Source organism: Fusarium verticillioides, chromosome 7, assembly GCF_000149555.1.
Source record: "Fusarium verticillioides 7600 chromosome 7, whole genome shotgun sequence".
NCBI lineage: Eukaryota > Fungi > Ascomycota > Sordariomycetes > Hypocreales > Nectriaceae > Fusarium > Fusarium verticillioides.
Window position 1 is genome coordinate 144,242 of NC_031681.1, and position 23,287 is coordinate 167,528.

General features: G+C 47.5%; 9 protein-coding genes across 9 annotated transcripts; 7 read left to right on the forward strand and 2 right to left on the reverse strand.

Annotated features, from left to right (window-relative positions):
- Positions 1–575: 575 nt before the first annotated feature.
- On the forward strand, positions 576–3,110 carry FVEG_06546 (hypothetical protein; the record flags this gene model as incomplete). Its single annotated transcript, XM_018894933.1, has 5 exons — positions 576–877; positions 932–1,203; positions 1,251–1,621; positions 1,671–2,317; positions 2,369–3,110. 5 exons carry the CDS (start codon positions 576–578, stop codon positions 3,108–3,110), a joined length of 2,334 nt encoding a protein of 777 aa, XP_018752096.1.
- A 1,219-nt stretch (positions 3,111–4,329) lies between these two features.
- Positions 4,330–5,703, forward strand: FVEG_06547 (hypothetical protein; the record flags this gene model as incomplete). The annotated part of the gene is made up of 4 exons (XM_018894934.1): positions 4,330–4,337; positions 4,383–5,121; positions 5,243–5,341; positions 5,482–5,703. The coding sequence occupies 4 exons, from the start codon at positions 4,330–4,332 to the stop codon at positions 5,701–5,703; spliced, it is 1,068 nt and encodes a 355-aa protein (XP_018752097.1).
- Positions 5,704–6,921: 1,218 nt separating this feature from the next.
- On the forward strand, positions 6,922–8,007 carry FVEG_06548 (hypothetical protein; the record flags this gene model as incomplete). The annotated part of the gene is made up of 2 exons (XM_018894935.1): positions 6,922–7,653; positions 7,708–8,007. The coding sequence occupies 2 exons, from the start codon at positions 6,922–6,924 to the stop codon at positions 8,005–8,007; spliced, it is 1,032 nt and encodes a 343-aa protein (XP_018752098.1).
- A 506-nt stretch (positions 8,008–8,513) lies between these two features.
- FVEG_15886 (hypothetical protein) lies at positions 8,514–10,408 on the reverse strand (the record flags this gene model as incomplete). The annotated part of the gene is made up of 2 exons (XM_018905112.1): positions 8,514–9,757; positions 9,808–10,408. The coding sequence occupies 2 exons, from the start codon at positions 10,406–10,408 to the stop codon at positions 8,514–8,516; spliced, it is 1,845 nt and encodes a 614-aa protein (XP_018752099.1).
- Positions 10,409–11,247: 839 nt separating this feature from the next.
- On the forward strand, positions 11,248–12,636 carry FVEG_06549 (hypothetical protein; the record flags this gene model as incomplete). Its single annotated transcript, XM_018894936.1, has 1 exon — positions 11,248–12,636. One exon carries the CDS (start codon positions 11,248–11,250, stop codon positions 12,634–12,636), a length of 1,389 nt encoding a protein of 462 aa, XP_018752100.1.
- Positions 12,637–15,540: 2,904 nt separating this feature from the next.
- On the reverse strand, positions 15,541–17,544 carry FVEG_06550 (hypothetical protein; the record flags this gene model as incomplete). Its single annotated transcript, XM_018894937.1, has 5 exons — positions 15,541–16,622; positions 16,664–16,775; positions 16,818–16,988; positions 17,030–17,484; positions 17,532–17,544. 5 exons carry the CDS (start codon positions 17,542–17,544, stop codon positions 15,541–15,543), a joined length of 1,833 nt encoding a protein of 610 aa, XP_018752101.1.
- A 205-nt stretch (positions 17,545–17,749) lies between these two features.
- On the forward strand, positions 17,750–18,501 carry FVEG_06551 (hypothetical protein; the record flags this gene model as incomplete). The annotated part of the gene is made up of 2 exons (XM_018894938.1): positions 17,750–18,098; positions 18,140–18,501. The coding sequence occupies exons 1-2, from the start codon at positions 17,813–17,815 to the stop codon at positions 18,499–18,501; spliced, it is 648 nt and encodes a 215-aa protein (XP_018752102.1). The 5' UTR covers positions 17,750–17,812.
- Positions 18,502–19,313: 812 nt separating this feature from the next.
- On the forward strand, positions 19,314–21,489 carry FVEG_06552 (hypothetical protein; the record flags this gene model as incomplete). The annotated part of the gene is made up of 9 exons (XM_018894939.1): positions 19,314–19,687; positions 19,737–19,883; positions 19,934–19,950; positions 20,004–20,106; positions 20,149–20,520; positions 20,562–20,691; positions 20,736–20,855; positions 20,897–21,088; positions 21,133–21,489. Coding segments are annotated over 9 exons (1,619 nt in total), but the record flags the coding sequence as incomplete, so codon positions are not given.
- A 115-nt stretch (positions 21,490–21,604) lies between these two features.
- FVEG_06553 (hypothetical protein) lies at positions 21,605–22,665 on the forward strand (the record flags this gene model as incomplete). Its single annotated transcript, XM_018894940.1, has 4 exons — positions 21,605–21,991; positions 22,034–22,251; positions 22,292–22,530; positions 22,574–22,665. 4 exons carry the CDS (start codon positions 21,605–21,607, stop codon positions 22,663–22,665), a joined length of 936 nt encoding a protein of 311 aa, XP_018752104.1.
- Between the last annotated feature and the right edge of the window lie 622 nt (positions 22,666–23,287).

The following is a 23,287-nucleotide window of genomic DNA, read 5'->3' on the forward strand; positions in this document are numbered from 1 at the left end:
TATAACTGGTGGTCCGTATTACAAGTTATAAGCCCCCCCATCCATAACCCTAAACATACATAAAGAAGCCGGCAACAACCAGAGACACCGCTGGTTCTTAGTGGCACTCCCATAATGAAACTAGTGCAGCACAAGAGTCGGAAGTTGTTGCTTGTCTGTGTAAGGTAAGGTTTGGCTATTTGGAGCGCGGCAACCTTGCACTAGAAGACGACGAACGGGCTCACAGAACAGCGCTTGTAGACAGTGTTAAGGAGGCTGATACAGTCATAGCCTGTCATTGCTCACCACGTTTGTGACATCCCGAATACTTGCAAGTTCATCCATTTGCTGATAGCTCCGCTTAGTAAGGGAAGGTGGAAACACATTTCGGTAAGTATCGTTGGCCGGTCTGGGGCAACTTGAAGCTCGGACTCTAGTTGATGTCGATCCTTTTTCGGGCAACGGACACAATCAAACCCGAAAACCCATTGACGAGGCCTCTGCGCCTCCATCACTATGTGTATGTAATATGATCTCATGCTGTTTGAAAATAAGCAGTCAAATCATCAAGAACTACACCTCAACAAATCATAACTATGGGATTCAGAGTCATCATCGTTGGTGGCAGCGTCGCTGGCCTATCCGTCGCCAATATGCTTGAGCAATTCGACATAGACTATGTCCTCCTCGAAGCATACCCTCATATAGCCCCTCAAGTCGGTGCCAGCATTGGAATCCTACCAAACGGTTTCCGCATCCTCGACCAACTTGGATGTTTCGAGCCTATCCTCGACATTGCTGGAGACTGCCGCTACACTATTGGTGGCATGTATGGCCCCGATGGTCTCCCACTTGCCGCTACTTCACCGACCAGCCTCTCGGTTCACTTTGAGAAAAGGTAAGAAAACACCCAACAGAGTTCTCGCAGCGAGGCTTTACTAACTGAACCAAGGGTTGGGTATCCCTCCATTTTTATCGATCGACAGATGTTACTGCAGGTCCTGTACAAGAATCTCAATCATAAGGATCGAGTGTTGACCAAGAAGCGGGTTACTCGCGTGGAATTAGTCGAGGGTAGGGTCCAAGCTTATACCCAAGATGGTTCCGTCTACGAGGGCGACATTGTCGTGGGAGCAGATGGAATCCACAGCGCAGTAAGGGACGAAATGTGGCGCCTTGGAAATGAACAGAGTCCTGGATACTTCCCTGAAGACGAAAACTCTCGTACGTAACAGTTCACTTCATGTCTTCGTCACTCACATGTTCTGTAGGAGTTCCAGTCTCGACCAGGTGCATCTTTGGAATCTCGAAGCGGCCCTCGGCTTTGGGTTACAGAAGCCAACAGATGGTGATTGGCAATGGCCACGCGTATCTAATCATAGCAGCACCGGGTGACCGAACGTATTGGTTCCTCTTCGATGGTCTCCCAGAGACAAAGCGTGGGAAGGACATTTCTAAGTACACAAAAGCTGATGAGGAGGGATTGGTGAAAGCGCACCATGGGAATCACATCACCCAGGACGTCACCTTTGGGGAGCTGTATGACCGAAAGATCATGTCGACGCTAGTTCCGCTTGAGGAATATGTCTTTGATCGTTGGCATTACAAGCGCATCGTCACCATAGGAGATTCGGCTCACAAGGTAAGTTAACCTTGCAGAGCCAAATTCTGCATCACTGACGGTCATATAGATTGACCCGGCATCCGGACAAGGTGGCAATGGAGCCATGGAGTCTGCGGCGCTGCTCGTCAACGCCCTGGTTCGTCAACTGAAACTCAGCCCCGAAGGCCTTTCAGACTCACAGATAGACTCCGCACTCTCAGAGGTCCACGCCCTCCGCTACGAGCGTGCCAAGCGATTGGTCGAGCAAGCACATTCGCTTCAAATGATGATCAGTCAGCGTTTCCCATTGGCTCGATTCATCTTCAAACCTCTTGTTTCGCTCTTTGGCCCAAGCGCCTTTATTGACATTGTCACTCCAATTTGTTGCGAAGCCACGAGAATCCAAGGTATTCCAATTCCGAAACGACCTCACTTCGTTCCATTCGAGGACGAGTTGCCCGCTAAGCCCATCAAGGGCAGTCTTGCTAGGCGAGTCCCCTGGGTTCTAGCAACCGGCACTCTTGGACTGTCGCTCTTTGCTGCGCTCAAGAACAAAGACCCTGGATCTGGAACGGGAGTTCTTTACAGCATCCTTAAACAATGGGGCGCTGGAGGGCTCTTGGGAAAGGTAGTTGGGCAGACCTCGGTGGCCGGCCTGGCTAACTTGGTCCCCGTTCTCTCGGGCTGGCTCATCGAGGGCTCTCGGAGAGGAAATTCACTCAATCCATTGTCATGGTTCGTATCAATCTTATGATGGATTATTCACAGAACTGCTAACACAAACAGGACAACGGTCTACTCGCTCATATACTCACTGATCGGTCCGAACTCAGTGCTGCCATTCTTCTGTCTGTCATCTATCCTCTTCTCCACCAAGTCCACTATCCACAGACCTGTCGATCCCAAGATAGCCAAGTCAATTGTTCCAGGCATTCTACTCGGATACGTGGCACCAACGGTGGCAGAACTACTGCCGATCAAAGATGCCAAAGTCAGGCACTACGTAGGGACATTGTGGCAGGCATACCCTTTGCTTTGTGCTGTCTTCACTAGAGGGCTCGCTGCTCTCCGTGGCAAAATGGCCAGCAGAGGACAACAGGAACCCGATACGAAGGCTAAAGACAGGCCTATCAACTATGCTCCCCCGTCCGAACTCCAAGTGTATACGAACGAGGATATAGCGCCTCTCAAGTTCTCTCATTGCATTGCGCTTGCTCTCTGTTTGGCTGGTCCCGTCATCGCCAAAGCCGTATCAACCACCGACGGGATGCTGTCAGCCATATCTCGAGCCGCACCATACAATCAAAATATAGGTATCATCAGTGCAGCCTCGGGTCTAGCATATTCTCTGTACGCTGTCTGGGAATTGCGTTCACTCGGTTTTCTGAGAACAAAGCAGGCTGTGCTGGGAGGGTTGGCTTCCGTTGGTGTTTTGGGGCTGGCTGGACCCGGTGCCATGATTGCGGGCATTGATTATTGGCGCGAGCATGTCATCTCCAGCTTAAGTCCTGACACTGAGCTCCCATGAGTTTCTAAATAGTATAGAATAGGATTGTATGCCGAGGATCCAAGATGTTCTCAGGATCTGTTCCCTTATTTCGAACCATCTTTTACTTTCTACAAATCTCTCCATAAAATGGAAACATGACTGCAATCATTCTAGGCCAGCAGCTTTGAGGCACTGAGTGAAGACAATTGCAACTTCTGCTCTGGGGCTCTTAAACCACGGCTCGTCATTTTCTGGAAAGGGTTCGGCAATTGAAGTAAACCCATAGATGCCAAGCCCATGTACTCCTACACCAGATTATAGCATACAGATTCTACGGTGTCTTGTTGCGGTATCAATTCCTCATTCATGCTTCTCTAACTCGGCATTTGTGTTACGTTTTTAAGTTTTAATGTCAGCATCTAAGGGTGGATATGTATTAAGGGCGCTTAGATGCACACAAACCATCACTGGACCAATAAGAGGCCTGTCAAGGCGGGGTTATGGAACATGCATATTCAGCTGAACAGAAACCAACATCAAGAACAAAGAGATAAGAGAGCTAGAGCGTTTACATTTTACCTATTGAGAGAGGGGTTGCAGGTCCCACTTTAGACGCCGGTATCCCAAAATAGCCTCTATATTTTTGATTGGTTTGCTCAACCGTTATTCAAAGCGCTTAACGTGTCCCATCCATCACGGTCCAACATGAAGAGGGAGGAATAAAGGTAGTGCCTTTAAACCGTACCCGAGCAACACAATCAGGTCACAAAAATATCTCTCATACGCCTCAAACTCACTCACTCACAACCTTGCTACGCGACGCCGTAGCAGCAGAATCCACAATGAGGTAAGCCACTCTTAGTACTCCATCTTTGTCTTGCTAGTAACAGTTAACAACGAATAGCTTTTCGTTTGGCTCTACTCATAGCCAAAGCAGTATGATTTCGAACGATGTATCCATATAGGTGTTATGTACTAATGGACAACGGAAGGCGCTAGTACCGCGAAAGCTGGTACATGGGACAAGGCAGTACCTACCAACCCCGTACAAGATCGCATAAACAATGAATTGTGTGAATACAAAACTATTTCGATTCGGCCGGATTATAGCAGCTTTAGCCTCGAGGAACACAGGCTCGAGGACTATAAACACGGGAAGGGCCGTAATGCTTTGCAAACTGTTAATCCGAGTGCCCAGAGCTTTTTCGCGCCCGATTCGAAACTGTTAGTCAAGACAACATTAGTTGACAAAGGGAAAATGCAATTGTATGTTCACTATCACGCGAACTGAGATGTTGCTAATTCGAATAGACTTCAGGGCAGCGGAGTGGAGATTCAAGTCGGAACAGAGACACCATCATCGAACGGGGATAAGACCAAGTTATTCAAGACATGGTGTCTTCCCATAAACTTGGTCTCGCATTACTCGCCTTACCTAAAGGAGACCTGCTCCTCGAATCTTCAGGAATCCAATATGCGAATTAGACTTCCTAACTATCCACCTGATGTATTTGGCCTTTTCGTGGAGTGGATGTACTATGGAAGCTATGAGTCCTCCTCGTCAGTATCGATTGAAAATGCTGATGCGAAATGTTGGGTTCTTGGCGACAAGCTTCGATCTGTCGATTTCCAGAACTACGCAATGCGTCGTCTTCATGAACAGCACACAAGACCAATCTTCGGACGACCGATGACCTGCGATGATGTGCAGTACGTATGGACTAACACTTCACCCGGCTCAAAGTTGAGAAACTTCTGTATGCACTTTATCGTGGAACACTTTGGCAGTCCAGCAAAATTGCTCGGCTCATCGACAGATTGGGATAAGCTCCTTCAAACCCATTCAGAAATTCGGATTATGTTATTGGATACGTTCAGGAAGAGCGTGTTTATACCGACCCGTGTGGAAAGTATCGATGAATACTTGGAGCCAAACAACTTGTCTTCCATCTTTCCTTCGCAGGAGAAGAGCGAGTCGATTCAATTGGCAACAGGTACAAAGACGGCAAAAGCACCGATTTTCAACTTTGGTGGGAAGCCTAGTGAAAAGGTAAGTGATGAGCAGAGAGCAGATTAAGACAAAGAGAAATGTTGGGGCGTATCGAAATCCTAGACCCACGATGAAAGGCACAAGTACATTTGAAAGGCGGGTGAAGCTGACCCATCCTTAGAAGAACAGTCCCCAGCAGAGAGAGCCTTTCCAGTTGGCTTCTAGGACAAAGAATTATGAAGGAGCTGCACTCAAATTTGGATGGAAACTTGGAGAAATTGTAAGTTATGGGCGGATCATAAGCATATACTGATCTCAGGCGAAGGGTTGAAATAGCACTCTTGTATCATCTCAAGGTATGATTCGAGGAACTAGGAAGAGATTTTGGCTAAGAAGAGATTTAAGCTAACACATCATCAGACAGACAATCTTCCAACGCCTAGCATCAAAGCCTTGCAGCCAGAACAAGGGTCTACTTCAAAGCTCAATGCCAATGCCGTTCTGGGACATGCGAATCAATGCATTACAAGTGTTGGCAAGTCAGATAACGTTGACAAGTCTTGTGAAATTAAGAAGGAGAAAGAGCCTGCTAAAGGAGAAGTTAAGAATACAAAGGAATCGGGACTGGGCGAGGCTAGCTGATTAGGTTACTAAACAGAGAAATGCGGTGTTGTATGGAGGAGGCAGTACGAGTTCTGAGGGCTTGAATCAACGCGAGAGCCGTGGAAGCCAGGAGGGATACAGAATTGGTTGACAAAAGTGTTTGTGAGCTGTGCATGTTGTTCTTGGCAGTTACGATCTGTGGCTGAGAGAATACAATCTTTGATGTAGAAAATCTAGCCCTTTTTCTGCTATCCCGTATTTACGGACGTCCCCTATCAAGAAGTGTATGTGTTGGCAGCATTGTCAATTGAGTACCTAGGAGTACGACTTTTGCTTTCACAAGACACATGGCACAGAACCTGATATCAGCGACGATGGCCTAACGCTAGGTGCAGTCACAACCTAAGATAGACAGCAATTACGCAAATTTACTGGAAGAGATACAGAAACAATTTTACCAACTGCAGAAGACACTAGATCCTTGGTCATCTATTGCCAAGTGTTCGGAAGGTCTATCTCTGCCTGCGCTAAAGCAAATGAAAATTCTGTGATAGCGCCCGGATCGGATCCTGGCTGACTCTAATCGCTTAGTCTAAGTCATCCTAAATCTATACTGAGTTATGCTAAATTTGCCTAAATTTGGTCATCACTTAGGATAAAGTTCCAGGGTTTCTCGACGCCCGTTGGATAGTTTCTGACGGTAATGTCTAACTTTGGGCTGAAAAGCCATTGTAGAATCGGATATGTTGATTAATTATTATGTAGTCATTTTTATGTGATCAAGAAAACTCCTTTTCTTGCTATACTGATAATTGTAGCGATGATGTCGGTCGTGATGATGCTGCTTGAGGGAATACCATTGACTTAAAGTGTCTCCTTATGGTATTCTTAAGGTACAAATATCATTCGTCTAGTACCTCTTTAAGGATGCAAGGGATTCTGTATCGATTAGAAACTCAGAATGATATGCCCGTTTCTATTGGCCAGATTCGTGTGTGAGGCGCGTGATGTGAGCCATCAGCTGTGGGGACTATCAACTCAAAATAACAACTCAAAATAACACTCTTATCACAGTCAATCCCGGCAGTATAATTGGCCAGATTCAACACCCCACGATGTCAAGGTTTTGATTGCAAAAAGGTTATCCATAACCCACAACGAGGCAAGTTTTGAAAGCTTATTATCCAACTATATAAGTACCCGAAGTCCTCCCCGCATCTCCATCCTCAGCCATTCCTTTCCTCAATAACGCCCACCATGGCCGGGTTCCAGGATCTACCCGTCGAGCTCACAGTGGCAATCATGAAATATGTCGATACACCGCAGGATATTTACGCCATGACTCGCGCCCATCCTTGGTTGTTACACTGCTTTCTCGACAACAGGAAGCAAGTGATGACGCCGCATACGACTAAGATCTTGGAATTTTGTGGGGGTTCTGTCTCAACTGCCTACTTGCTCGCGGCTCGACTCCGCCACGCCAAGCAGGACCCTGGGTTCAATGATCCCAGGCCACCGCATCATGAATTTATCATCAAGTGGATTCTGTGGTCTTGTATCAACAGCAGCAATACTCATCATCACGTGTCCCATCGCGTCTCGCTGGCGGCCATCTGCGCACTGTCGACTCTAGCCACCGATGTTGGCTGGCTAACCACGAGCTATATCTCCCAGGCGCGGGAGCAATTATTTGGACATCATGGACGCCCAGAAGACTGGCCCGTCGTTTCTTCCGAGGAGCGCCTAAGGTTTGTCAACGCCGCCTGTCGGTTTGAGAGCTACGTCCAAGGCTTCTTCCACGTTGGGCAGCCCCTGTTTCCGAGGGACCTAGACATTCGTTACCATCTCTTTTCTCCGGGTTTTTGTGGTGCCGAAGGTGAGGACTGGGCCGAGGAAACTTTCTACTCAATTGCCTATTACATTTACGATCAACATTGCACCATGATGCAAAACATAATGAGCTCTCTGAAGGCAAGCGAAACATGCCTTGTTAGTGGCAGGTCTCAAGACCGGCGAAAAGCACGACTCCAAAACTGCAAACAGATCGAGGTGAATAAGTACGTACACTACCTCACTACGCAAGGGCTGGGCATGCTCCTCCATCTTCAGAGCATGGCGCTTCAAGATCAGGTACGGTTTGTGCTGTGGACATTTGAGAGCGTCCTGGACAGTCCACACCCCAACATTCTCATGGTTCACGGTATTGAGCTATACAGGATTGGAACAGTAGAGAAGGACAGCTGGAATCCATGGGTAGGTTGTGATGACGTTTTCGAAATTACGCCTGACCAATGGAAATGGGCACAATCATTCTGGGATGCTGAGCGGCACCTTCTCATCTAGCCCATTACAACTTCCCAACATGCCCTGGGAAACGATACAGGAATAACAATTGTACCCTCCTAGAAGTTTCGGGAGACGCTTCAAGTCAAAAACATTGCTTCTACTCAACTCTTCTCAAGCATCATTATCACAACTGCTATTATCACTACTATTATTAGTATAGCAAGATATAGCATTTTTTTAATTATATATTAATTACTATATAAAAATTAATTAATATATCTAATTAGATTATAGCATTTTAGCCTTATTATAGATATAGTTATAGCTTACTAAATGTATAAGCTATATAGTAACTATATTAATATACTGGAACGGTACAGGCGACAATTCTATACACTGCTGAAAACAGGCATGTCTGGAACTAGGAAGGAGTCTGATATCGGTTACTGGAAATTGGCAGAGTCATCGGGATTACGACAAGAGCTTGCTCTTCTTTACTTAGTACTTTCTTAATACAGGTGGAATTGCGCCCTCAGTATCGAGCTGCGACAAACACCAAGCCTTCAACCTCCTCTGATGACCCGTGCCTTGTAAACTGAATCGTAGTAGCTGGGAAGCCGCCCTAAGCATGGGTAGTTAAAGCACAACCTGTCGCTGCTCCCTCCTCTAGGTCTGAAGATATATTCAAATCCGCAGTAATGGCATTCCCATGCATCGACATACTCATATGGATCGGATTCCTCCATATCCTCGAGGACATGAGTCAAACAAGTCAATGACTTCCCGGCTGACTCGATGTTACTCGTAGCACAAGCCATCTCCGAGCTTTCAAATGTCTTGGGTGTGCAAACTGCAGTATTTGGTGGCCAAGAATTCTTCACCTGGATGTTTTCGTTGACGTGTTTTGTAGACTGATATCCCACTAAGATGTCCTCCTTGTTTGTCTTGAGAGTTGTATAGTCTGGCAACTCGGTCGGTGTCACCGAGCTGGATTCCTGTATCTGCGTCCTGTCTTTGCTAGGGTAAGAATTCAGCATCTCTGGCGAGGGTGATCGATCCAATGGTATGTTAAAGTCAAACTCAAACTCCATATCCTTGGGTGTCTGCGGTATCGAATCAACGCCACCGCATATCGAAGCTTTCTCTGTCTCCTCCGTCTCCTCCATCTCCATGGCGTTTGATCGCTCATCTGATAATGCTTGAAAGCCGCTAAGAAGCTGTTCCATCAACTGTTGAACAGATTTCCTTTTCTCTTTGGAAAGGCCTAGGCTTCTCAATATCCCCGGGACAACTCGACTGCTTCCCTGCTTACATACGGCAATCATACTTCCAACAATCTCTTCCTTAGAGTCACCGAGATAAGGCCCTTCTCTTGGCAATTTCAGATTAAAAAGAGTCTCCCAGATCTTGTGCCATTGCCTCTCTGGCGATAGTCTTCTATCTAAGCGAAGTTTCAAAATGCTCTGTGTTCTTGTATTCACACCTCTTGAGTTATCCGAAGCGTCTGGAGACTTGTCTCGCGTCATGTAATGGCGCCGATATAGATGCTGCTTGACGTCTTGTATGCGGTAGAGCTTGCGGCTCAAGCATTCGATGTGGCGAACCGGATCGCGGCGGAAATAAGGGCAAGCAAAAGCCTTTCTTACTTCAATATCCTCCACACTGGAATCGTCACTGTCAATCATTGAGGGGCAAGGACTCCCATCTTCGTCGCCCATGCACGTTTCAGTCGGCCCCAGAGTTAGTGCTTGTGCTCTCGAGGGCGACAGACCTCTTTTGATTGCCTGCGGTGATTCGCAATGGTTGTCTGTCACATGGTCAGCAGATCGATGGATACTTAAGAGCCAGTTATTTTACCCTTGCCGTATGTTAACAGCAAAGCGGAAGAAGGTTCAAACTTGTTTCCACATGATAGACTTCCCGTTGAATCCATTCCGTAATACCTACAGGTCTCTGATGCATGAATAGACGTGGAATCCTTAGCTCCATCAACAATCCCCTGCCACGATCGAAGCGTCTTATTCGAAAGCATATCAAGAGAGCAGTATTGTGGTTGCGTTTCGGCATCAAAGCTACTGGCAGTTTCTTTCCCATCACCCACTAATTGGGTAAGATATACTGCTTCTGTGAAGCTGAGTGAATGTAACCGTGTATCCTGTGTTGAAAATGGCGGTATAGGCGTTGAGGAACCTGATTCAAATTTGAGGTTGAATGAAGAGGTAATAGAATCTTGTGCTGTAAGGATATCTGAACTGGCTGCTGAGGTTGCAAAAGACATGTCACTGTCTGACCCTTCGCCTCCCTCCAGCGGCTCGGTTGGCTGGAGCCATGGGCAGGAGTTCTGGCCTGCCATGAACTCTAGTACTGTCGAGTCGACGAGTATTCCAGCGAACAGGACTGCAGTGAAAGACAAATTGCGTATTGATGCGGATTCCGTCATAGCAGTCTGGTAAAGCATTCTCACAAAGCATTTGAATCCATCAGGCCATTGAAAAATATCACAAATAGGAACGTTGTTCAGATCGATGCCGTACCAAGCACGGGATGTATGTTGAAAAAATGGTTGAACATAAGTGACGTCCTCCAGTTTCCGTGGCACGCTTACTGGCAGGTCTCACCAATGGACAGGGGCTTTAGCGCGCTGGAGGGAGTGGCTTTAGCGTTCGCAGATTTACAGGTCACCGTAATGCGCAGGTATTTCATGGCTTAGCAAAACTTATACTAAATTACGCTAATTCTGCATATTTTATTTATCAAAAACCGATAGTTTCATAACAAGCTCATACGCTCCAGTCCATGGTAGACCTTTGAAAGTCTCCCCAGAATGCAAGCGGATTGACCGATCGCACGTGGTGTGGTTTTCATATGGACACAAATGTGTTATTCTGACCCTCCTTTACACATCTGTGTCGAAGCCGCTACTGCAGCTTTCTTGGATCAGCCAATTGTAAGCAGTAGAATATTTACCCCTCACCCACCATCACAGCAGACACGTTGCTCTGCGTCGACAAAGCTGAAATACTGCTGAAACTGAAGAATAATTGCTGCTATTCGAGATTTCACTCTGACTGCCTTGGCCGCCTCACCAACACAACGGTGGGAGGGGATATTGGTGACGGACCTATTAGATGTCAACTAAGACAATTGGCTTGGAATGTAACAAACGCATCCTTTTTTCACTTATGATAGCTTCAACTCTTCAATCAAATTATTAAACAGAGTTTCACAACGAGAAACAATTCCTTGTTTGAGCAATCTTGCATTTGTCTTTGATTCGCCCACAGCCTTGTTTGAGCAATGAGCACCATTAGCATTACACCAAGTGGGCTCGAGGTCCACCAAAAATACGATGCTGGTCTCTCGCTTCACAATTCGACTTGCTATTCAATTGCACCGAAACAAAAAAAGCTGTCAATGAAGCTACACATGATTATCCAGCATCTCTGTGTTCTGAGTCTCCTTGTCGATTTCTATAAGTCAGAGGGGAAAAACAAGAATAAAAACCAACAGTTGGCTACCAAGGTTCAAGAAGAAGATTTACCCTTACCGTCCACGGGCGAAATTAGTGCGGCTACTCGACACTATAACGCTGGAGCCAATAGCGCCCTCAATGTCGTGCTACTATTCCCGGGGAAGCACAGACACTGTCAGTGGTGGATTTTCTACTGTCCAACACAGGAACCGTTTGGATCAGAAGCGCCGAGCATCGGCGATAAGCGGGCCGGCTCGCCAGGCTCTGGCAATCAATCTGGCCGGAAGAAAAAGGGATCTGGCCGGGAAAACAATGCCCGGGGCAATGGCAAAGGCGGCAAGGGAAACGGAGAAAACCCCGGCAAAAAGAAAAGAGGATTTGGCCCCGACCAGCCTTTTACCAAGAAGCTTGCTTGTCTGTTCTTCAAGCTTGATCCGCGAAAATACCAATGCTGCGCTGGATACAAAATAACCGAATGGGATCGTCTTTTGCAACACCTCAAACGGCAGCACCTCATCGAAGGAGAGCATTGCCCCAAATGCCGCGAAGACTTCTGTGGCGAGGACGCTGAGACCGAAAAGAACGAGCACATCCGCCAAGATACTTGTATCAAAGAAACCGCTCTGGAAACCGGGCTACTTCTTGAACCTGAGTATGAAGCCCTTAACGGGTTGCATGGTTCTCACGAAGAAAAATGGTACGAAGCATGGAAGAAGCTGTTTGGAGAACAGACAGCTCCCTATTCGCCATATTTCGAAACTGTGAACTGTATGCTGGAAGTGCAACAGAGTACTATGGAGAGAGAACTGCCAACTATTTTAGAGTCGTTCCGTTGCGGTGCATTAGCTAGATCGGAAGCTATTGGCGATATACTAAGGCTGTTACGAAACCCGATTACTACCACCAATCAACAGGTACATGAAGAACCCCAAGCTGTGTTGGCGCCTTGGACGCCGGCACAAATTTTGGTCCCAGATACCCCACCTATTCAGGATCCAGAGACCTGGCCATATACTGGAAATTTACCTGGTCCACCATACATTCCAGGCATGGAAACGGGACATATTGAAGACGTATTGCATGGAATGCTTTGGCCTCAGCCCTTGGAAGAACCTCGAGTATCATTTGATGAGGAGGAAGTTTTTCGTCAGTTGACGCATTACCCAGATGACGGACCTTATTTTGGAGAGCTTGGCAACAGTGGACATACTTAAGAATGAATGATATTTGTTATGCAGGCTATTGCTGTTTTATGGATTTTTGTAATTTCAGGTTCGCGTAGGTGAATGCCTGAACGTCGAGTATTCTGCACATGCAATGAAGTCAAATAGCGGTTTTGAGTCAAATTACTATGGAGTTCCAATATGACGCATCTATCGAAACGAATCCTGCAAATAATCGAATCTGAGCCTAATCAGGCCTGAAATTACTGCCTTAATGGAGAGCGTGTGAGGCGCCCGATGTGAGCATCAGCTGGTGAGCGACGTGACCAAAGGCCCCCAGTGCTGCCCAAAACAATAGTGCACCAACTGAATGTGAAAAATAGACTTTTTCACCATAATATGGTGCCTGGTGACCCAGAAAAGTGACACCAGAGTAAGTAAAATGCATGAGTAACTCACGATAAGCATGAGATAATCAGGCTCTGTTAGTGCAAGGATGACGAGTTGGTGCCGCACTTGCGCACTCTCGCCCCCAGTACGTATTTGAGGCTCTGCTCTTAGAAATGGCCCAGAGAGGTGCCGTTTTCATTCGCCGCCGCTTAAAATTTGCGGCTCTACCACCGACACAACTGTGAGATTTGAGATGCCTGCCATGCGGCTCAAGCGAGAGCAATGAATGAGGCTCTAATGTATAAGAGTCAATCGAAGCACCATCCACATCGCAACGAGCATTGACTACCCAAAAACAATTTCGTCTTCCAATCACAGCGCATCGAATCTTCAGTTGTCACATACATTTCACATTAGTTTATCCCATCCACGAACATTAATAGTCGCCATGGGCATTCTCCGCCTTCGACCGAGACGGGCTGCATTAATGCACACGCTTCCACTAAGGCCTTTACAACCTTCCACGCACAATGCAAATGGGGTGAGAACATCTCGACTTCACCACCGACACGGCTCTCGGGGTTGCGACGTTAGGCACAGAGAAAATAGCTACGACAGTGCCAGTGAAAGCTCAGGAGACGAATCCTGTTGCGAGGACAAGTCGACGCAATGGGAAGATAGCCGATTACTTTATGACCCTAGCATTCAAATTGCGAGACAGCATTTACTACCAGTAGCTCGTGCACATTTTGACAGCTTTCGCTCGCAAGCGACATACACCGAGCTATCGCACCACGGACAAACACGAGAGGAGCGCGGAGATGAATGCGATTGGGTGATTCCAACCAACTGCGCTCAGATCTGCTATAGCGAGGGTCGCCCGAGTAACGATTCATTTGTTATTATTTCACAAGTAGAAGGTCGCACCCAGTACCAATGTCCTTTTCACGCTTCAAACCCAAAGAAATATCCTGCCTGTCTGATCAATCACGAGCTCCACTCCATTGAGAGTGTGAAAAGGCATGTGAAACGACACCACGCCAGACCGCCCTACTGTCCGAGATGCTCAAAGACTTTTGACAACGTGTCGAAGTGCGACAGGCATATCCTGGAGAAAAGATGCAGAACCCAGACTCTCAAGATACCAGACGGTATCAATTTCTACCAGAGAGACAGACTCGCCAAGAAAGACAATTCTCAACTATCCGACAAACGGCGCTGGGAGCGTATTTACAAGACGACATTCCCAAGTGCTGAGAGCTATCCCTCACCATATTTGGATACTGGAGTTGGGCTGGCTGTGTCGATGGCGCGAGACTTTTGGAGAATGCAGGGAACAGGCGTGATAGCAGAGTTCTTGGCGGGTCAAAATTGGCTTTCATTTGGTCTAGGAGATGATGAACATGCAGTACTGTATGAGTTGGTGTTATTTGATCTTCTTACGCAACTGGCGGAGGAAGCTCGATGATTTTCTCTATTTAACGATACGCTGCATTATTTAGTGGTCCATTTACCTTTGTGCGTTGGAGGCGGTCAAGATCTGAAGGAGAGGGCTTACCCTTGTCGCGAGCGACAGAGGAGAGTTCAAATGACAGTATTCAATATAGGATTGCAATGAGATAGGACTCGGAAAGTGTGTTCCGTGTTGAATTATTAATTGAGGGATAAAACTTGTGTATTTAAATCTCAATTCCAGATTGTGAATTTTAACTTGTTGCGTGCCTCGCGATGGCTCTGGCCCCAACAAGGCAGTTGGTAGCTGGGCATTACAATCCCCAAATTCGACGAATAATTAAACATCGACATTGTGTTCCAATTCTACCATCACTTTCCCATCTCTCTCACATGAGTTGGGTTCAAGGCCGTCCCTCTAAAAAGGCATAAGAGAGCCTCTCATAGCAGCTGTATTCAATCCCTTGGCTCGCATACCCCGCCCGCGAATCGGTCCGTGAGTAGATAAGATGCTTTTGCCAACGTCTCCCAACATGTAGAATTCTCGCAGGACTGGTATATATCCCTTTTTGGGTGATGCAATCTCTGTCATTGGCCGCGGGCGTTTAAGCTTAACCGCCATGTGGACTGTCCACGTGTCTGGCAGGACGTTGGGAAGGTGCGCCTCCGCGTTGTATCAGGCCACTCAACGGATCGATAGCAAGTTGGAATAAGGCGGCCTAAGTGTGTCATGGATCATGGAGGTAAATGCACGATTAGTTTCATGTTATAGCAGCGTTGACGATTTAACGCCGAATACAGACAAGACGGAACCGGGATTGGTGGTCAACTACGCCTTAGGTTTGTCAGAGCCTCCAGTGGCCGGCTACCGTATCTGTTAGTTATAGGCCCAGGTAAGAGTTAGAATGAACCTTTGCATAATTATTAAGAAGCCAAAATATCATGCGAGCCCTTGGTTAGCCTTGGAATTGCTACGGAACTGTCCCTAGGCACGAGATTACCCCCGAGCAGCCATGAGCATATCACAATACTGGCCACTCATTAATAATGTCATACAGATCATCCTTAACCCATAAAGAATTTTCTATTGATACCGAAGCTACACAAACTGTCTCAGTGAAAAATGTAGTCCTCCTCCTTAAGTTCATCAATCTCCCTATCATTCTGCTCGTCAACCTTGCAATCCCCCAGTAACAGCTGATGACACCAATACATATCCTTCTCATAAATCGACTCAGTCTTCAATCCAGTCAAGTTCTCACCTTCCCGATTAATTTGTTTCTGAGTCTTATCCAAATACTCAGTCTGCTGCTGCGTCATAATCCCAAGAGGCGCTTTTGAACTCTTCCAGTCCAGCGCAAGTGGCTTATGACTTCCGCCAGCAAAGTGAAAGAAGGCCAGTAGAGTTTTGCACGAATGGATAAAGGACTCGCTGACGGAAGAGTTTCCTCTTGTGCCGAAGCGACTCTCCATTCCATACCAGTCGATGATGTACAAGACCTGCGCGAATTGACGCTCCATGTTGCTAAGGAGCACGAAAGTTGTGAGATAAATCTCGTACCAGTTCTCGCGTTTGTTCTCCATGATCTTTTTCTGCAGACCTGCAAGGATCTTCTGGCGGAGCGGAGTCATGATGTTTTTGATGACAAGATGGTCCATCTGCGTGTCCATAATCGGCGGAATCGGTATCGTACCACTACGGGGACACTCAAGATCTTGAACTGGAATCTGACCAAGGGTATGATCTCCGCAGATCATCCATGGGAGTTCGGTTAGTCGACTTCCAGCCCAAAGCCGCAGACTGTCTTTGACAAGGGAGCTGTTGTGCTGTTCAGAGAAGCGGATTGCCTCTTGGAGCGTCCATATCATCAACGGACTCTTTCCTTTGAGAAGTCTCTGGATGTACACTTTGTACGACTTTTGGTTGTACTCGTCAATGACCCTCTGATGACTGTCCATGTCGGCGATGTAGTAGTGCGGCAACTCGAGCATTCTTTGGTTCCCTGCAGAGTCTCTCCATGGATACGAAGTCTTGTCGCCAGGTAAGGGTTGAAACTTGGATACAGTGACTTCAACCTCGCAGTCGAATCCTTGAGTCAGCTTGATAGTGTGTCGATCGAGGTCAATGTTCAGCTTTGCGTTCATGATATCCTTGATGGATAGCCATTCGTATAGCTTGTTGTCGCGCGTAGAGCCTGAAAGGTCAGCTTGGTCAGTCACTGATAGAAGAACATACCAAGCCGGTGCAATGGAAGCTCGTGAAGATTGACTCTGATGCATGGACGTTTCAGAATCGCCAGTCTTGAGCATCTGACACATGGTTCATATGGATTCTCTGGCATTATACACTAGACAGTCAGTATGACTCAAACAAATGCCTGGGAACTTACTCGGACTTTCATGCCGCGACACTTTTCACAGACGCCTCTCTTTCTTGCATTCGCAGTAGCCTTTCGATCTTCTTCAGAGAATGGACCTCTAACCCTAGTACTCAGTCCGGACACAGTGAATACGCCCTGAAGGTTACCGCCCTGATCATGTTTGTACTCTGTTTTGGGGGCCTAAAAGGTTAGTGGGAACAACACTGATTCAGGTATCTTACAAGATCTGTAGTCAAAACATCTGACCGATCTGGTTTACGGTCTGATCGAGGTTTGCGTTTCTGAGTTTTCGCTGCCCTTGGGGGACTCTGAGAATACGCACTTGACCCAGAAGGAGTCATGATGGAGTTTGTGCTCGGCGTGAAACGTATCTCATCCTCTGTAGAGACACTCTGTTGCAGAGTCAAATTCGGAAACACATGATCCATCGGAAGATCACGGGGCTCAAAGGTTTGAGTGTAACTGCGGGGATAGTTCGTGTAAGTCGAAAGAGTCAACAGTGACGGATCCAAAGTCAACTCTTCAGCCACGGCAGATTCGGTGATCGAAACACCTTCAACAGGTTCCACGTCAACGTTGACACCATCCTTCGGCTCCTCTCGCAAAAGCTCCGAGAGCCAGTCGTCACCATCAAACAAGTCCTCCTCCAGATTGTCAATCACTTCAAACCAGTCCACTATCACCATCAGCAGAGTCAAACACAACACAGACAAAAGGACCTACCGTTCTCAATCATTTTGCTTAATTCAGTAATCGGTACAAAAGATCCACGCAATAAAGTTGTGGGGTCGGGAGCTAAATATTCAGGGCCTCTACCGACTTCCACATCAGGCATGGATCCCGAGCTGGCGTGACTTGTCAGACGTTTGCTTCTACCGACTACCATAAAGAGCAAAGATCTGCAGTCTCACCTACCGATTACTCTTTTGAGACGGGAAACATTTGGTGACAACCACCATTAAAGACGAATCAACCAGCCACAGTGGGAATTACATACAACAACCATGGAGCGAACAATCGACCAAGAACTCCGTATGCGACAAGCTACGGTTGATGACCTGGATGGAATCACAAAACTTGCTATTGAAGCCTTTCCTGATGATCCAGAACGAGATTACCGATTCCCATATCGCCATGAATACCCCCAAGATCAGTGGGAGTGGACCAGAGCTGAGTATGAGGGGTTTTTGAGGCAGCCTGAAAGCTATGACATTCTTGTCATAGAGGCTGGGCAAAGGATTGTCGCTCTGGGCATCTGGGATGTCTCTGGTCTTACTGGTGCCAAACCAGGTATGTCAGCCTCAATTTTCACATCCTAGCTAACAACCCAGCCAAACCCGGTGTTCTGGGCGACAACGAGCGTCGTGATGCAAACCTCCCTCACATGCGATATTTTGCGTCGCGCGTGGAAGAAGTTTATGACATGCATTTCAGTCAATTCGGTAGCAAGCAACTTCATCTTGTTAATCTCGCGACGCACCGCGATTATCGCAGAAGAGGTTGCGGAGCTGCTCTCTGTAAATACGGAATGGAAAAGGCAGAGCGCGAGGGATTTGTCGCTACGGTTTTTGGGAGTCCAATGGGAATCAAGCTGTATACATCTGTTGGGTTCAAAGTAATTGGGGCTGAACCTATGATCATGCCTGGTGATGAAGAGGGATTAATTACAACTGCATTAGTTTGGGGTAATTAGTAATTGAGAAGAGCCTCATCGGGCGTCAAGAATTTGCAAAGTGAAACAGGCGATGCTCGCCCTCGTCATCGTCTTCAGCTGCCTGAAGTCTTCCCTTTTGGGAAATCGGTGACACGATTCAGTAGATGGATAATATCAGTTGTTGCATGGGTCAGCCTGGTGAAGTGTCATGAGAGAAAGGCGAGATGAGATGACAGCCAAACATATTAATGAGCGAAATGTAAGGCTACGTTTCTGAATTGGGAAATCGGCAGACCTCGATGTCTGGGAATGAGCGCTTTTGTAAGAGTTATTAAAGTTGGGGTCTGTTCAGGTGAGATTGGCGATGTATATTGACGTATTGCTCTGTTCATAAACTCATGTACAAGATCATCACTGAATATGTGAGTATGAGAGGCGCTGAGGGTACAATAAGATTCTGACCGCTTAGAACATTATGTCATCAGAAAAAGCACAAGCTGGTTCATTCAGCTCATTCGAACAACAGTCTCCCTCGGAGCCTTGTTCAGTCGAGATATTCTGCTTAGATCGATATCTGTCAGATTTTCGTGACAGACCAGTCCAAGAGCGATTACTGGAGAGCACAAACAATGACCCCCAAGACATTTCAGTCGAAGATTTGGATTTTTTCATGAGTCTGCAGTGCCCACCAGATCTAGAGACGTTGATTTCCAAAGGACCGATTAAACAATAAGCGATTTGATCATTTCACTGTCTGCCACTGCGAATGTCGCACCGACAATCACGTGGAATCGGTTAATTGCATCAGCCTCCCGCATTCACCTTTATAAGGCTTCTCCTCACCTTCACGAGAATGCGAGGCATGGCTCAATATCAGTCACATTTCATCGCCTTCATTTCTCTCTTCACCTTTACTCTCTACATCATGTTCACCTGGGCAAATCTCCGTCAAATGGTGCCCTTTCTTTCGCAGAGTCGCACTCTGCCCGATCTGCTCACTGTTGACGCTAAAGCCCTCGCCTCCGGATTGACGAATGGGCACTTCACCAGTGTTGATCTTGTAGAGAAGAGCCTTGAGATGATCCAGAAGCATGATCAGTACCTTCATGCGATGTTGAGTGTGGTGCCCAAAGATCAGCTGCGACAGAGAGCGGAGGCGCTTGATAAGGAGCGAAAGGATGGCAAGGTCCGGGGACGTTTGCATGGGATCCCCATTGTGATCAAGGTATGACTGTTGCGTCGCTCTCGCGATTGAAAGGCGCTGAAATTCCAAGGACAACATCGCAACGGTTCCTGAGCTCGGAATGGAGACGACTTGCGGTTCTTGGGCGCTGCATGGTATGACTCCAACCTCGAATGCCGATCTCGTCGACAAGCTCATCCAAGCCGGGCTCATCATCATCGGCAAAGCGAATCTGAGTGTGAGTGCTCCAGTCTCTGTGTTTGGCAATGTTGACTGACTCCCCGCCAGGAATGGGCATACTACCGGTACGTCTGACCTGTTGAGATTGGACTCTCATGCAGCGACTCACTCCTTTCAGAAGCAACGACCTCCCAAGCGGTTGGTCCGGCAAAGGCGGCCAGTGCCAATCCGCCTACGTTCGCGGCGGCATCGATCCTGATGACAGCAACAACGGCCACAGCGTGAGTACCCATGGCTCACCGCATCACCCGCTAACTGTTCAGAACCCCTCCGGCTCTTCTACCGGCTCAGCAGTCGCCGTCTCAGTAGGCTACGCCCCCCTCTCCATCGGCACCGAAACAGACGGGTCCCTCGTATCACCCGCGTCCCGCGCAGCTTTGTACACGATCAAACCGTCAATCGGACGAGTATCTCAATCTGGGATCATCCCAATCAGCCATACCATGGACTCAGCTGGACCTATGGCCAAGACACCATCCGACCTCGCTGCTCTGCTCGATGTCATCTCTGGTACTGATGAGTTTGCGACTCTGGGAGGATCTTGGGATGAGTTGTCGGTCGCGACGATCGACTTCAAGAAATGGTGGCCAGGAGAGGATTATCTCAAGCCTGTTGAGAGTGCGACAAAGCAGATGGTGAGTAAAACCATGGTTTCATGGGCTAGCTGACTTTGTAGCACGCCGAGATCCAAGCTGCGTACGACAAGATGGAAGAGCTAGCCAAGAAGTATGTCGGCGACGCTCCTCTTCCTCCTCCCTCTGAGTCTTTCATGCTTGACGGGAAAGACAGTGAGGGTGTCATCATGAGTAAGTCGATGTCCACCGATTGACACTTGATACTGACAAAGAAGTGGCCGATTTCAAGCACGACCTCAACAAATTTCTTGACTCAGCAGAAAACACCAAGATCCATTCCCTGGCGGACCTCATCGAGTTCAACAAGGCCCATCCCGATCTCGAAATGCCTCCTGGTATGTCCCCATCTCAGTTGAAGACCTCGCTAACATTTCAGGCTACGATGACCAAGGACTCTTGATCGACGCCGAAGAAGCGGTTCTCTCCCCCGAAGACTATGAAAAGAACCTCTCTCACCTGCGAAAGGTTGCGCGCGACGATGGCTTGGATCGCATCTTCAAGGAATACGGTGTCGATGTCATTGTTGGATCAAGCGACACTGCTATCAAGGCGTATGCGAGTGGAAGCGGTATGTTTACTCTAGTCTTTATTGAGCCATGCTGACAATTCCAGGATACCCCGTCGGAAATGTTCCTCTCGGATACCTAGACTTCAACGGTCGCCCTTTCGGGCTCGCTGTCCTCGCGGCCAAGAACCAGGAAGCCAAGATCCTCAAGTTCATGAATGCATGGGAGGGTACTTTCGGTCCGAGAAAGGCTCCGCCGCTGCTTCAGTGATGTCGGGTGGAGGATCTCAACTGTGTGAGGAAGACAGTGCGAGTCACTGGCGAGTTTCGGGCCTCATTTCATTATGGTGTTCTGGGCATTACTCTCATTAGTTAGTGATGCGTGAATAAATTGATATGAGACCAGCTTGCAGGGTTGTAGTGGATGGCTCAAGCAGGCTGGCTGCTTACTTGCATGTGCGGGGACGATACTGTGAGACTCTTGACCTTGAGCCCCGTGAAGCGAATTCTTGACGATAAATTCAACTGCTATTTGTTTAATCTCAATGTAGTCTATGTTGTAATTGAGAGCAAGTCACCATGGCTGAAGTAATTTCAGAGCTCAAACCAAACGAAGGGCCGGATGAGTTGAACTCACTGCCATCCAAATCAGCGACCCTCCAATTCTTCGACGCCTCAGACCCAAAGTGGGCAATCGAGAAGCCGTTTTATTCCAACATACCTTTCACACAGACCAAGATTGCCAACACAAATGTCATCAACACAAGTGCACGCGTTCAGATCTCTGACATTAGAGGCCATGAATCCGACTTCACACTCGACAAAAACGGTTTCCAGTTGGTTGAGTGGAAGCACCAATTCTCAAATGTCGGTCCCTCGTTTCAAGAAGAAGGATATCCTGCTGTGGCCAAGTTCATGAAGGATGTTCTGGGGAGTCATGTCAAGGTTTGCGTGTTTGATCATATTGTATGTCCCCATGGCTTGTCTGGACACTGCTAATGAGACCAGGTCCGTCAGAGTCAACCGCGAGGCTCTGCACCTGAGGATGAGAAAGGGTACATCGGCAGACCCAGCAAGGTCGCTCACAATGGTATGTTCCAAATACGCTTATGCTTGATCCACGTCTCATATACAGACCAAACCTATGAAGGAACAATCGCTAAGATCAAGCACGACTTCGGCACCCAAGCCCCATCAATTCTCTCACAACGCTTTAGGATAATAAAGTAAGTCTCCCTCTGAGTACAGTCCCGTCTGACAGCACAGTGTCTGGAAACCCCTCAAGCCCGTCCGTCAATACCCCCTCACACTCTGTGATTACCGCACATGTGATGAGAAGGATGGCCATCGAAGTGATTTGGTCTACCCCCACGTTGTGAGTGAGAACATCCTTTTCTCTTACTCACCAGATCAGAAGTGGTACTACGTTAGTGACCAATCTGATGAGGAGGTATGGCTGATCAAGACGATGGATTCTTTGGCGAGGAGTGAGGATATTGCTATGTGTAAGTGCCGAGCCTCGTTTGAGATGTGTGCTTATGATGGTAGATACGCCGCATACTTCATTCTTTGATGAGGACCCTGCTGTTGCGGAGGAGATACGGGAGAGCATCGAGCTTAGAGTGTATGTGATTGGATAGATGTCGCTTTTGTACTCGTTGCCTCAGGTTAATGCGATTTTCAGTCTTGATTGATTTGAACATGTAACCGATACGTCTCAGCCTGCATTTTCCTCCATGTGAAGGCCACCTTATCTGCAATCTCCGTGTCGAATGGAAAGTTGAGTTACATCCAAAGTGTAAAGAGCCGCTCTGATGGAAATCTCGGGACCGAAGTCTCCAAGTCACGAATCAGGCTGTGCTGTTCTCCAATTGATTGGCAGATTCTGATCGATCATCCTCACAGAGCCTCATCCAAAGCGGGGTAGAACTTGATCATTGGTGCAAAAAGATCTCATGATCAATTCCATGCAGAGGCTACTGCAGAGACAAATCCGTTTGATTATCTCGGCGTGGGACTCCAATGTGGTTGGACAACATCAGCACAAATGGGTGCACTCCTTTTTGTGTAGCCAATCAGTTCCTGATCAGATTTCCGGAATTCTGTGATATCTTATTCGCCTTTGATTGGAGGCTCAGATCTGAGGCTCTGCTTCAATGATAAAAGAACGAGTTCGGCGAGGTTTGAACTGATTGTTCACTCAATCCAATCTCAATCACAAACTACAATAACTACCACTCAAATAGTACTGACTCAACCAAG